The sequence below is a fragment of the Gopherus flavomarginatus genome, chromosome 1 (assembly GCF_025201925.1).
Source record: "Gopherus flavomarginatus isolate rGopFla2 chromosome 1, rGopFla2.mat.asm, whole genome shotgun sequence".
NCBI lineage: Eukaryota > Metazoa > Chordata > Testudines > Testudinidae > Gopherus > Gopherus flavomarginatus.
Genome location: NC_066617.1, coordinates 371,990,699 through 372,005,978, shown reverse-complemented (window position 1 = coordinate 372,005,978; position 15,280 = coordinate 371,990,699). Strand labels below are relative to the sequence as shown.

At 44.7% G+C, this 15,280-nt stretch overlaps 1 protein-coding gene across 1 annotated transcript; it reads right to left on the bottom strand.

Moving 5' to 3' along the window:
• Positions 1 to 1,493: 1,493 nt before the first annotated feature.
• LOC127048681 (olfactory receptor 52N2-like) lies at positions 1,494 to 2,450 on the bottom strand. Its single transcript, XM_050948501.1, has one exon. The coding sequence runs from the start codon at positions 2,448 to 2,450 to the stop codon at positions 1,494 to 1,496; it is 957 nt and encodes a 318-aa protein (XP_050804458.1).
• Positions 2,451 to 15,280: the final 12,830 nt, after the last annotated feature.

The following is a 15,280-nucleotide window of genomic DNA, read 5'->3' as shown; positions in this document are numbered from 1 at the left end:
GACTTACTGCTGGAAGCAGTTCAATCACCTGCACATTTGGTGGCAATCTGCATTTCATCTGTTTCACAAACTCCAAGATTAGTCTTAACACCTACTTTTCTGACATCTTTGAAAACAGGAATGGTTAGTGTGTATTTTGAAAGTTCCAGCTGAAAGTGACTCCAAAATCAATTGTGCAAAGTGATAAGTTAGTGGACTCCAAGGCGATGTTATAGTTTATCACAACATTCTGTTACCTGGGTTTTTGAGAAGCCCGAGCAGTGGCAACCTAATTATTTCAATCCAGGGGGTATCAGGAATAACTCAATGGGAATACAGCAATTCTGTCTCTTCAAGGATTAAATGCAAGTAATTGTGTTCTTGTCTAACACTGAAGATTATTAGATTTAAGGTCGCACAGATATAAGTAAAGGTTAGAACATCCCAATTATTTACTTAATATCTGGAACTGTATTGTGTAATTAACAGCAGGTTCGCGGTGGCCAGTTACTGGGAAGAGAAGGTGTCAGGAAAAATGTCTCTCTGAATGGCTTCTGAGAACTGCTCCAAAGCACACTGTATTTGTAATCTTTTATAACTTCTACAAAACACATAGGTCATGGTGACCCCTACTCGATTATCACTTTTCCTAACTTTCAATATATTTCTAATATCAGAGGTACCTAGGCTGAAGGTTTTCATCCATTTATTTTCTTTCATTATCATTTATTGTCCACTCCTCCCATTCTGATTAGTAGAAACTGCCAGCTAGATTTTGACCTTGCATCTAAAACCCTGCTTTCCAATTAACTCTAAACTATGTGGTGTTCTCTTTTATTAATTGGTCGAATGCAAATCATATGATTGCAATTGTCTTGATCACATTCTGGGGTAACACAGTCCTCAAATCCAGGGTAGCACAATCCAGTTCTCAAGAATACACAGTTTGACAACTCTCACCGATGAGCTCTAGCAGAATGTCCTCAATTTCTGCAGCAGCTTTCCTGTATTAGCATTTTCCAATGGAAACTTTTGGTTTATCCTTCCTGAAGGATTGGATATAGAAAAATCAGGTAAATTTTGCTCACTTGATCACTGTACATATATTAAAAGAAGTCCAGCATTGCACTTGCTTTCCTTGTCTTTGGCTATCAGAAAGCATAGCTTCAGTTACTTAGACTGATCAAGAACCCTGTTCAAACAGGCTCTAATGGAAAGCCACCTTGCTTCAGAAACCTGTAATATCTTCTCGTGGTCTGGAAGTCACTGAAAGGCAGAGTGATAAGGTGTGTGTAGGTGGGGGCAGGTGGGTGCTGCTAAAACAGATTGGGTTATGGTTAGACAGATGTAACTCACCGACAGAGAGCTTGGTATTTGGTGACAGAGTGCTAAGATGTCAGGTGTGAGGAGCTTCTCAGACTTCAAATTTCCACAATGCTGAGCTCAGCCATACTGAGACAGAGCACGAATGACGAGGAAGTATCCTGTCCCCCTCTTGTCACACAGGATTAAAGTCAGTGACCCCCAGGTGAGTACATTCTGCAGGTGCATTTACCAACTTTTTCACGAAGCTCTTTGTTTTTGACACCATAAATGATAGGATTGAACATGGTGGGAAGAAGGAAATAGAGGTTGGCCAAGATGATGTGAATGTGGGGAGCGATGCCCTGACCAAACCGATGTGTCAGAGTGGAGAAGAAGAAGGAAGGATAAGACATCAGCATCACACAGATGTGGGCTGTGCAGGTGTTGAGAGCTTTCTTGTGGGCTTTCTTGGAGGAGATTCTGAGGACAGCCCTGATGATCAGACTGTAGGATAGTGCAATGAGTGTCAGGTCTGACCCATTGACTACAAACGCTATCACCAAGCCGTACATCCTGTTAACAGTGATGTCCCCACATGACGTCTTTGCCACAGCCATGTGGTCACAGTACGCATGGGGGATAATGCGGTTGGCACAGAATGGGTGCCTGCTGAGGAGCAGGGGCAAGGGCAGGATGCAGAGAACAGCCCTTATCAAACCCACTAGCCCTAGCTTAGCTATCCGTGCGTTGGTGAGGATGGTGGTGTATCTCAAAGGGTTACATATGGCAACATAGCGATCAAAGGCCATTGTCACAAGGACGGCTGAGTGCATCACAGTACCTGCATGAAGGAAGAACATCTGGGTAAGGCAGCCACCCACCGTAATGCCTTTCAAATTGAACCAAAATATACACAGTGCCTTTGGCATGATGGAGGTAGATGTGCCAATTTCAGTGACCGCCAGCAGGCAGAGAAGCAGGTACATCGGCTTGTGGAGGGTCTGCTCTTTGCCTACAACAAACAAAAGCGTGAAATTTCCCAACAAGCCGATAATATAGAACATAGTGAAAGGGATGGAAATCCAGATGTGAGCAGCTTCCAAGCCAGGGATCCCCGTTAGTGTGAATGTTGATGGGGCAGAAGGGGTAAGGTTGAAAGATGCCATGAGGTGGTAGATGCATTGATCGGGCTCAGAAATGCTCAAGGTTCCTGTGAAGGGAGAGAAGCACAGAGTGGGGGATTATACACTCTATAACAAATAGCAGAGTAAATATTTTATGGTTATTAGCAATCCAGAAAAGGGGGTGAGCAGTGAGGTGATAACATTTACATATGGCACCAGATTATTTAGGTCAAAGTGAAGTCCAGAGAAGCCCTCACAGGGAGCTAACCAAGCCAGGTGAATGGGCAGCATGATAATAGACAAATGTAGATGTCAACAACTGCAACATCTATGCCCATTGGAGGGAAAAGCTTGAACTCTTCAAACACCTTACAAGGTTCTAATTGCACTGTATGAACACAGGACAGGGATCTGGGCATCATGGTACATGGCTGTGTGAAACCCTGCTCACAGTGCAAGCATGGATAGAAACTAGGCAAATCTCTGGGATCCAGGAGGAGGGGGATGGGGAATCATAGAGAAAATACAATGCCATGAGATCAGTCAGACAATGTATCACCCTCTTCTGGTCTCCTTTGTGTAGTACTGGGCACCCTTCTCACACAGGATATTGCAGAACTAGAAAGGGCTCAGGGAAGGGCAATGATCAAAGGTTCAGGGAAACTCTCATACAGAGAGAGGTTGAAAAGACTTGGATAGTTACCTTACATGATATGAATTAGAAGGGAAATGAGAAACGCCTATAAAATACTGACTGGTAGAGAGTAGATCAACAATGTGTTCTCCCTGTATCATAGCACAGGATAAAGGGGATATTCAATTATCTGGAACATGGCAAATTCAAAACAGATACAAAACGAATGCTTTCTTCACTCGATGCCTAATTAGACTGAGGAACTCATGGCCACAAGAGGTAGTTAAGGTCATGAGCTAAGCAAGAATCAGGAAGGATTTGGACATTTACATGAACAGTGAGACTATTCAGTTACAATAGTTACCACTAAATAAATGTTTTGGACAGCTCCTACACCCACGTGTTTCAGGGCAGAAGCCAATCTCTAGCTGTTAGGCATTAGGGTGACACCCTCAGGACAGTTTAGTCATCCACGTACTGCTGGGTTTCTTACACATTCTTCTGTAGCACCTGGGACTTTCACTGTCAGAGAGAGGACACTGGGCTAGATGTACCATAGGTCTGATCCACAATGAAATTCCTGTATTGGAGAGAGGGAAACGCCAGCAGCAGCAGCTCAATCTCTGCAGGGAAGGAGAGAGGGACAGACCCGGCGGGAGGGAGGGAGGGAGGATGGGGAGAGGAGAAGGAGCCAACGTGAATAACTCTTCATTCAAATGATACAAAGCTTTAACATATCACAGCCTGTTAGAAACCCAGACACACCTTCCTGAGTCTGCTTTTCTGTATTGGCAGTTGCTGACGTTGTCATGAGGCTGTAGTGGGCTGCTTCTGGGAGGAGGAATGGTCCGGATGGGGGATGGTGTCAGAGACAATCTGCTACTGACTGAGACACCCCCCGTCTCCATGAGGCCTCGTTGCGCCTCTTTGGTCCATGAGTTAGGCAGGATTTCTATTCCCTATTTCGTATGGTTTCAGGGCTCTGTGATCTAGATACTGCATGTCTTCCCACACACACACATTGCATGTTCCTGGACTTCCACAGGTGAGATTTCCAACACTGCTAAGCCAGAAACATGCTTTTCTTTTTACTGCCTTTTGGTGCTTCTCGTCCTCTCCAGACCCAAGATGCAGGGGCTCAGAGAGAGCAGACCCCTCTCCCTCCCTGAATATGTTTTTATTCTAATTGTTTTAAATCTTTAGGCCTGTGAGTTTGAGATTTCAATAACTCTCCTGTCAGTTCTTCCTTGGGCCAAACGAGCTCACCCATCCTTAGAGGCCACAGAATTACTCTAGTTAAAGTCACTGGAGGCTCATGGCTGGTGTAAATTAGGCCATTTATTTAAGTCCCTACATGTAGATTTAGGGTGAACTCCTGGCTGTCTTTCGCAATGGAAACAGATTAACCCTCAGTGTTTAACTTTTGGCTCTGAGCTGTGAAAATCACAGCTTTAGGTCCTGCTACAGAGAGCAGAAGTCTGTTAGGGTGCTGAAAGAGTCTGAAGGAAACCCTCAGTTTATATGGCGCTCTGAGACTGGCCATGAAGGACAGGGATTTCAAAAACAGGGGCCCTGATTTTGCCTTCAGGGAAGGCAATGTCAACCTGGAGTGACCCACTGAAGGCAGAATGTGAGAGCAGAATCTGGCCAGTGTGTGACCCATTCTTGTTGTGAATCCTCTGGTGAGAGAGATACCCACTGCAGGCGCTTTGGCTGCACTTCTAAACAGGGCAGCAAAGTTGCTGAATTGGAAATCCTGAGCAAACAAGAGGGAAAACCACACAACCCAAAAAGAGGAAGCTACTTGGACAGCTAGAACGATACAGTAAGAGACAAGGAACTGATCTGAAACAAATATTTGTCTAAACAGTTTCCAATACATTTGTAGTTCCAATTTTACCGGGTAAAACCTTTAGTGTTTCTGACAATGCTAAACAGTTCAAGTTGCCATGCTGGAGAATTTCTGGTTCTTGACTTGAACCCTGGAGCCCTTCCTGAGCCCTTAGCACTAACTTTATAGAGAAACAGGCAACTCACCACAATCCCGTTAAGCAGAGAGAGCAAATCTCCTTACAGCGACAGGAAGGCAGAGCCCTGAGAATCAGTGTATGAATCTCACGTCTGACACTTGGAGCATTGGACAGCGATATTTATGATTCTCCTAATCAGTCCCTGCAGACTCTCCAGGTGCCAGGACTCCCAGACAATTCCCTCAGCTCTGTGAGCAGCAGGAAGAGCAGAAAATGGACCCTGCATAACTTCAGCCTGAGAGCTTCCCCTTGGAGTGAAGAAATGATTCGCAGATACCAGGGCTCAGATTGTCAGGGCAAACTGAGTCTTGCAAACTGTTCAGCAGCCTGTTTTACCAGGAAACAGCCATGGAGTTTACCTAATCTGTTGCCCTGGGGCCATTTCAGCATGATGATATTCTAGGTATGTGTGCCCTGCTGGGGTGAGAACAGCCAACAGCTACATCTGGATTTTTTTGGGGGGGTTACAGTCCCTCCCTCATGCTTGTGTCATAGGTTCCTGGGGGCCTAATTTGGGCTCTGGAGGGTCTGAGTGTGATGGGTTGTCACCCCCAGGGTGCAATCTGGGAGCCGTGAGAATTGCTGTGCCCCTCTAACCACCCAGCTGGACTGGCCTTTTTTCACACTGCTTTGGTGATTCAGCTTCTCCGGGCCCTGTTATCTCCCAACATAACAGCAGATGGGGCCACACATCCAAACAGAGCTAATTAGGTGCTTACCTAAGCCACCCAAGTACAAACAGCAGACACCAGGTGTTAGAGGGCTTTCCCTTCACCCTCTCCTCTGGTTCATGCCATACAGAGTGAAAGCAGAAAACGAGAAGTCCCAAGTGCAGGCAATGCAATGTTTATTGGGGTTAGTTACCAGCAAGTATGTGAATTGAAATCCTGTTTAAAGGAACCTGGAACTGGACATGAATGTAACAAAAATGCCCTCTAACCTCAGGATGTATGTTTGGAAATAATTGAAGGAAAATACTATTAATACTGAGCACCCTTCTCACACAGGATATTGAAGAACTAGAGGGGTTCAGAGAAGGACAATGGGAATAATCAAAGGTCTGGGGAAATTCTTATATGTAGGGGTTGAAAAGACTGGGATTGTTGCCTTAGAAAAGAGGGGATATGAAAAAAGTCTATAAAATACTAACTGGTAGAGAGTAGATGGAGAATACGTTCTCCCTCTCTCATGACACAAGATCAAGAGGACATCCAATTACACTGAATAGTGGCAAATTTAAAACTGATAAAAAAGATTGCTTTTGTTACTCAATGCTTAATTAGACTGAGGAACTCATTGACGTAACAGATAGTTGAGGCCATGAGCTGAGCAAGAATAAGGACTGGTTTGGACTTTTGCATGTACAGTGAGGCTATCTAGTTATAATAGTTACAGCTAAATAAATATTTGGGAAAGCCTATGTCCCATTATGTATTTCAGGGCACAAGCCAATCTCTAGGTGTTAGGCGTTAAGGGTGATACCCTCATGATGGTCAGGTCATTCCCCCATCCACCCACTGCTGGGTTTCTTACACCTTCTTCTGTAGCATCTGGGGCTGTCACTGTCAGAGAGAGGACACTGGACTAAATGGACCGTAGGTCTCATCTACAATTCAATTCCCATGTTGGAAAGAAGCCAATTTTCCCCATGAAAACAGATATTATCATGATGAGATATGACTGTGCTGAACAGAATGGTCATGAAGGGCACAGAGGTCTTGGTATTTAGGGCTACAGGCCTGTACCTCTCTTACTTCCCTTATTTTTTGGTGAGACACTTTCTTACAGGCACTCAGCTTTGTCTGAGACCTGTGTGATACTCTGTTTGTCAGGGGAGTGCCTGTTAACCCCATATTCCTCATTTATATATAATTGTGATATTGCATATAAAGCATGCCATGAGAGGTATCAGGGGAAAGGTTATGCTATTCTAAAAGTCATTGTTCTATCTAAATATGTATATATTTAGGGTATATGAAATTGTGAGATTTTGTTGTATGGTTGTCAATAAATTATGCTGTAAGTTGGGAATCAGGCACAAGGCCACATCAAGAGAATTGCTCAACCTTGTCTGGTGACTCAGCAATGAAAACCAGACATGCCTGGACTTCTGTTCTCCAAGCACATGGACTAAGGATATAAAACAGAACACAGTGGCCCCACACTTGGCCTTTTCTCCTCTTTCCCCACCCTCCCGCCTGGCCCGACCTATGTTGTAAGCAACAAGGATGCGCAGAAGACTGAAGACTCCAACAGAGGAGACTGGCCCAGCTTTCAAGGGTGAAACCTGTGTATTACGAACTGCAATATCCAGTGGGATGAGAAAAAGTGCTTAATCTAGATGTTGCCCAGTCTAATAGGTTTGAGAGTTTATACTCTGCTTATATTTTATTTTATTTTGGTAACTAACTCTGATTTTTTGCCTATCACTTAATATCTCTTAAAATTTACCTTTTGTAGTCAATTAACTTGTTTTACTGTTTATCTTCACCAGTGAGTTTGCCTGAAGGGTTTGGTGAATCTGCTCAGGTTTACAAAGGCTGGTGTATATCCACTTTCCATTGATGAAGTGGTAAACCAATCAATAAACTTGCACTGCTCAACTTGTTGCCCATCACAATAAGTTACAGTTGTTAACTGACAGGTATAAGCAGATACACGTGTCAGCAACTCAGCCACTTACCCCTCTCATGCCTGAATAACGATAGATTTTGCATATGACTCAAAAATTGGGGGATTGTAAATAATGAAGAAGACATCACTGATTCACAGCAATCTCAATTGGTTGGTAAACTCGGTCGAAGCAGACAATAATTGTTATAATATAGCTTTGTAGATATCTGCATCTAGGAACAAAGAATGTAGGTGATGATTCCGCAATGGGATATCATGGGAAGCTCAATGATCTGAACAAGATTTGGGGGCTTGAAGGGATAATTAGCTAAACATGACTTCCAGTGTGATCCTGTGGCCAAAATAGGTAATGAGATCCTGGGATGACAACCAGAGGAATCTCAAGGAGAGGTGGAGAAGTTGTTTTACCTCTGTATTTGCACTGGTGCGACTGACACTGGAATCTTGTGTCCAGTTCCAGTGTCCACAATTAAAGATGAATGTTGGTACATTGAAGAGGCTTCAGAGAAGAAGAGTCATAAGAATTATGAAAAGATTAGAAAACCTGCTTTATTATGATAGACTCGAGGAGCTCGATCTCTTTGGTTTAACAGAGTGTCTGATTGGGCAACAAAATGGCAAATGAAATTTAATGTAGATAAATGTAAAGTAATGCACATTGGAAAAAAAATAACCCCAACTATACATATGATATGATGGGTGCTAATTTAGCTACAATTAATCAGGAAAGAGATCTTGGAGTCATAGTGAATAGTTCTCTGAAGATGTCCACGCAGTGTGCAGTGGCAGTCAAAAAAGCAAACAGGATGTTAGGAATCATTAAAAAAAGGGATAGAGATTAAGACGGAGAGTATCTTATTTCCTTTATGTAAACCCATGATACCCCCACATCTTGGATACTGAGTATGGATGTGGTCTCCTCATCTCAAAAAAGATATACTGGCCCTAGAAAAGGGTGAGAAGGGCAACTAAAATGATTAGGGGCTTAGAAGGGATCCCATAGGAGCAGAGATTAAAGAGGCTAGGACTTTTCAGCTTGGAAAAAAGGAGACTAAGGGAGGTATGATAGAGGTATATAAAATCATGAGTGGTGTGGAGAAAGTGAATAAGGAAAAGTTGTTCCCATAATACAAGAACTAGGGGCCATTAAATGAAATTAAAGGGCTGCAGGTTTAAAACAAATAAAAGGAAGTTCTTTACACAGTGCCCAGACAACCCGTGGAACTCCTTGCCTGAGGAAGTTGTGAAGGCTAGGACTATGACAGAGTTTAAAAGAGAACTAGATAAATTCATGAATGTTAAGTCCATTCATGGCTATTAGCCAGGATGGGTAAGGAATGGTGTCCTTAGCCTCAGTTTGTCAGAGCGTGGTGTTGGATGGCAGGAGAGAGATTACTTGATCATTACCTGTTAGGGTCACTCCCTCAGGGGCACCTGGCATTGGCCACTGTCAGCAGACTGGATACGGGGTTGGATGGACCTTTGGTCTGACGCTGTATGGCCGTTCTTATGTTAACAAAGATGGTTATGGGGTGACTTAATAACGGTCTCTAAGTACCTACATGGGGAACAACTAGTTAACTATAGACTTTTCAGTCTGGTGTACAGAGGTGTAGCATGACACAATGGCTGAAAGTTGAAGTTAAACAAATTTTGACTGGAAATGATGTGTAGATTTTTTAAACAGTGAAAGTAATTAACCATTGGAACAATTTACAAATGTTTCTCCGTCACTGAAAATTTTTAAATCAAGGTTCAATGTTTCTCTACAAACTCTGCTTCAGGAATTATTTTTGGGAAGTCCTCTGGCATGTGCTCTACAGCAGTGGTTTTAAAAAAAAATTCTGGGGACCCAGCTGAAGAAAATTGTAGATGCCCGTGATACAACGGAGCTGGGGATGAGGGGCTTAGGGTGTGGGAGAGGCTCAGGGCTGGGGCAGAGGGTTGGGGTGCAGGGGTGAGGGTTGTGGGGTGAGGCCAGTAATGAGGGGCTCAAGATGTGGAAGGGGGCTCTGGGCTGGGACAGGGGTTAGGGGTTCAGGAGAGAGTCAGGGCTCTGGCTGGGGCTGCAGGCTCTAGCCTGTCTTAGCTGGGCAGCACCACCGACAGGACTTCTAACATCCCGGTTGGCGGTGCTGACCTCAGCGACCCAGTGCCTGACATGCCACGACCCAGTACTGGGTCACGACCCGAATTTTGAAAAACACTGCTCTGCAGAAAGTCAAACGAGAAGGTCACAACGGTCCCTTCTGGCCTGGGAATCTCTGAACATGTCCCCAGGGGTCAGCTGGAGGCATTTTGCCAGCAAGCTCATGCCTGAGCTCACTGAAGGCATTTTTTCTGTTCATGGCCATGGTAAATGTAGCCCTATGGAGAGAAATTCTCATAGACTCATAGACTTATAGAATCTAGGACTGGAAGGGACCTCGAGAGGTCATCGAGTCCAGTCCCCTGCCCTCATGGCAGGACCAAATACTGTCTAGACCATCCCTAATAGACATTTATCTAACCTACTCTTAAATATCTCCAGAGATGGAGATTCCACAACTTCCCTAGGCAATCTATTCCAGTGTTTAACTACCCTGACAGTTAGGAACTTTTTCCTAATGTCCAACCTAAATCTCCCTTGCTGCAGTTTAAGCACATTGCTTCTTGTTCTATCATTGGAGGCTAAGGTGAACAAGTTTTCTCCCTCCTCCTGATGACACCCTTTTAGATACCTGAAAACTGCTATCATGTCCCCTCTCAGTCTTCTCTTTTCCAAACTAAACAAACCCAATTCCTTCATGCAGTCTCATGTGACTGCAGCGCCTTGAAAATGTTACACTAGGTGGGTATTTCACGAGGTTGAGGGGTCTGGTAGCACACTGCATGGACAAATGTTTTAGGTGAGAAAAAAAATGACCTGACCCCATAAAATCTCCGCACTGAGGAATGAATGTACAAATGTCACTGTGAATGGCTAACAGCTCTGTCATAAACAGATAGTTAAGGGTTAATGTCTCTTTTACCTGTAAAGGGTTAACAAACAGGGAACCAAACACCTGACCAGAGGACCAATCAGAAGACAAAATACTTTCAAATCTCGGTGGAGGGAAGTCTTTGTTTGTGTGTTTTCTTTGTCTGTTGTTCTCTCTGGATTCTGAGAGTAACCAGACGTACCTACAGGCTCTCTAATTTCCTGTTCAAATAGTGAGTATAAGTACAAAGGCGGTTTAGTCTTTTTGATTGTTTTCTTTAATTGCAAATGTGTATTTTGCTGGAATGATTTTAATATGTATTTGTGCTGGGGGGAAGGCTCCTCTCTAGTGTCTATAAGCTGAAAGACCCTGTAACATTTACCATCTAAATTACAAAAACAACTTTTACTTTTTTTCTTTCTTTTATTAAAAGTTTTTTCTTTCTAAGACCTGATTGACTTTTTCCCACAAGGAAATCTTAATCTCTATCCCTTTTTTTAATGATTCCTAACATCCTGTTTGCTTTTCTGAGTGCCACTGCACACTCAAGGGAATTGAGTCTGTACTCACCAGGGAATTGGTGGGAGACAGGGAGAGAGAAGGGAGGGGGGAAAGGTGGAATCCCTTTGTTTTAGATTCAAGGAGCTTGAATCTGTATTACCCCTTGGGGAGGGGAAAAGAGGAGGGGGAAAGGTGCACTCCTCTCTGTTTTTAGATTCAAGGAGTTTGAATCACAGTGATCTTCCAGGGTAACCCAGGGAGGGAAAGCCTGGGAGAGGCAACGGTGGGGGGGAAAGAGTTTACTTTCCTTGTGTAAGATCCAGGGGGTCTAGGTCTTGGGGTCCTCTGAGGAGGTTTTGAGGGGACCAGAGTTTACTAGGTACTGCAAGTCCTCGTTGGTGGCGGCACTACAAGATCTAAGCTGGTAATTAAGCTTAGGGAGATTCATGCTGGTACCCCATCTTTTGGACGCTAAGGTTCAGAATGAGGATTTATGCTATAACAAGCTCACAAATGATCGCAGAGAGTCCTGGGTTCAGTTCTGGGGAAATTCTCTGACCTGTGTTATCCAGACTAGATGATCACAACGGTTTCTTCTACCTTGGATTCTACGAATATGACCTGCTCCTGGGTTTAACGTCTGTGTTGCGGTGGCCCATTGTTTTAGGCAGCAGCCAGTGGTTCCTGCACAAGGCGGCTGTATTAATCTCGGCCCTTACATGACCCAGAGTTGGCAGCTCTCATTATATCATAATCAAACATCTCAGCTTGCTAGTATGGGTGCACCAAGAGCAGCATCACAGGTGCCCCGGCATTTGCCTTTCTCTGTGTGAGATTTCTCACCAGTGAGACACAGTCACTGATCTGCCCTCGGTGAAGGGAGCAGGTGTGACAGGAGGCACCTCACCCCCTTCAGCGGAAGAGCCGTGGGGAGCGTGGGGCAGTTCAGAGGTTGTGGGAGCCAGGGATGACTGAGCAGCATGGAGAAGACATCAGCGACTGTAGTAGAAACATATATAAACAATTATATATACCATATACAGACAATGAATTTGGCAATCAGTTGGAAACTACTGTCAGATAAGTTTAACTTGTCTATTATATAAAAGCAACTGTATTATTGTTGTATTACTGTGCTATTATTATTGCTGTACATCATTTACAATGTGTATAACAGTGCTAACCTGTTTAATCAACACACAAGTAAAAATCAACAAACGAATGGCAGCAAACAACGTGAAGGCATGGAAAAAACAATTGTTAAAAAAAAAAGTTAAATTGTAATTACAAATTGAGTAAACAAAGTCCCTGTAGTACCAGTCCCGCTTTGGGGTCAGTGACACTGAGTCCTTATTAAGGCATATATTATTCAAAACAATCTTGTTCAGTATCTGGGTATCAACACTAAATACTAACACACAGGACCGGTGCCAGTGTTTTTAGCGCCCTAGGCGCACAGCCATTTCACCGCCCCGCGCGCTGGTCCCGCAGCTCGGGTGGACCTGCCGCAGTCGTGGCTGCAGAGGGTCCGCTGGTCAGAGCCGCAGGAGCAGTGGACCGTCTGCAGGAATGCCTGCGGCAGCTTCACTGGAGCCGTGGGACCAGCGGACCCTCTGCAGGCACGACTGCGGCAGGTCCACCAGAGCCGCCTGCCGCCCCCCCCACCCCCGGCAAAATGCCAGCCCCCAATAATCCTGGTGCCCTAGGCAATTGCCTAGGCAGCCTAAATGGAAGCGCTGGCCCTGCTAACATAGCGATATTTAATTAGTTGGGTACTGTTATCTGAAAAACAGCATCCATAGAAAACAACTGGATCTATGTCAGCTACAGGTGTATCACAGAGCCATGCAACCCATGGAACAGAGAAGCTAGCTGTTCCTGCTTCTTCCCCAGTAAATTTTACCAGAGGGTAACAACCAGCAGTGAGAGTAACCTACAACACGAATGGACAGTACTCTGTAGTAATCGCAAGACATTTATATATAAAGGCCTCATTTGCAATGTCACTACTCCACATTTCTGCTTTACTTCTCCTACACACAGCACTGTGAGACACACTATAGCAATGTCTATCCCAGTATTTCAGAACACTCAGCTTAGTACCAACAATAATCCAGGTGGTAACTGTAAGTGCCCTAATGGGACTGTGTTGCTATCTGCAGTACCACAAGCGCCAAACTGTGCCACCCAGACTGGAAAAGGATTGTTATGCTTGGATATAAAGTGCTGTCATATGTACGCACACATACCCATATGTAACATACACATATATACACCATATTCATACATATTAATGATCTAAAAGTGCCCCCAAGGTTCAATCATAAAACTACATTCCTCAGTCTAACTTTCCCAGGTCTACTATGACGGACTAAAAACATCTGGAAAATAAAATCTGTCCATCAGTCGTACAAGCGAATATACAGACTAAGGCACAGATGGGTCATGACTGTGTGGATGGGAAAGTAAGGTGGCCATATAACGGTGTTTAGCCCAGTGGGCCATCTTCAGTCCAGGCATTATACTTTTCCAAGATGATGGGTAAACATCCTCCCCATAAAAAGACAAAAAGTGGGGGATTATACTAGGAAGACAGCTTGAAACATAAGCCCTTGTATCAGAGGCCTGGTATGAGGCCTGAGGCCTGGGCTAAAGTGGTAGTCAAAGCTTTATTGATAGAAAGCAAAGACAAGCTGTCAGCAAGAGGCAGGCCCTGCTCAGAAAATCTGGCAAGAACAGGACTGATACTGCAGAAATACACATTCCTAAGAAGTGCTAGGCACAGAGCACTCACGCAAACACATCCCGATACCAAGTGGTATCAGAACATCCAAATATCAAGGATGATACAAAAACATTCCCCAAGGATAACAGGAACACACTGACCACTCCTGAAAGATAAGGTCAGGATGACGGTACATAATAAAGGTGTTTTGAAAAACCAACATGTACAAAGAGATGGGTGATAACTAGCCACATCAGGGGGCAGCAACTATGTCAGAGTGACAGTACGTAACTTGTTTGTGTCGGGGTACAAAGATGTATCTCAGAGCGAGTGTCTTTGTCTAGTCTACGATGGAACATAAAGTCCCACCATTCACTGAACTGGTCTATTATTACTTGCATATGTTTATTAGTGGTCCGGTAATGTCTGTGGGATACTAGTACCGTACTTCATCAACAATAAAGCTGGCTGGGTGCCTTTGTGCCTTAGCAGATCTTGTGGTCATTGGGTGGTTCGCTCGAGGTCTGCTGTGCCAGCTGTCTGTGCAGAGCTAGGACAGCACACAGGAGAACACGCACATGCAGCCCAACATCTAAGCACAGCAACCAGAGTGCTGTTGGAATCGGGGCAGCCTGGGATGGGGAAGGAGAGTGGAGATAGGGGGCAGAATATGCTCGGAGATACAACCAGCTGAGGAGCAAAGCTCAGTGGTTCTTTCCAGCGGTTTAATGCCTGAAGTTACATAAATAACATTGAATAAGAACAACTGGAAACAAACTAAGAGAAGGTTGTGACACCAAGGCAGCAGTTCTGTGGGTTGCCAGGGGAAAGAGACCTTGAGACCAGCCCACGTGCACTTGGGGTCAGGAAAGGCCCCAGCACTGGCCTTTGACCATGAATCACAGGCTGCCTGCCTGTCCGTGTACACCCTGCTCCCTGCCCTCACAACCCCCAGCGCTGCCCGCCTGTCTGAGAACACCCCCTTCCTGCATCACAGCCCCCAGTCCTGCCGCTTCTCTGTGTGTATCCCCTGCCTCCGTAACCCCCAGCACTGCCCACCTGTCCATGTACCCCCTGCCTGCCCCCACAACCGCCAATAGCCAATAAATCAGGCTATTTATTTAAGTCCCTACATGTGGGTTTAGGGTGAACTCCTGGCCGTATTGTGAGTTTGCCACTGAACTCAATGGGACCAAGATTTCAGCCTTAATGTTTACGTTTTGGCTCCAAGCTGTGAAAATCACAGCTTCACGTCCTGCTACAGAGAGCAGGTCATTCTGTATGGAACTGAAAAAGGCTGAAGGAAACCCACAGTTCATGTGGTGCTCTGAGATCACACATGAAAGATGGGGATTTCAAAACACATGGGCCCTGATATTTCTCTCAGG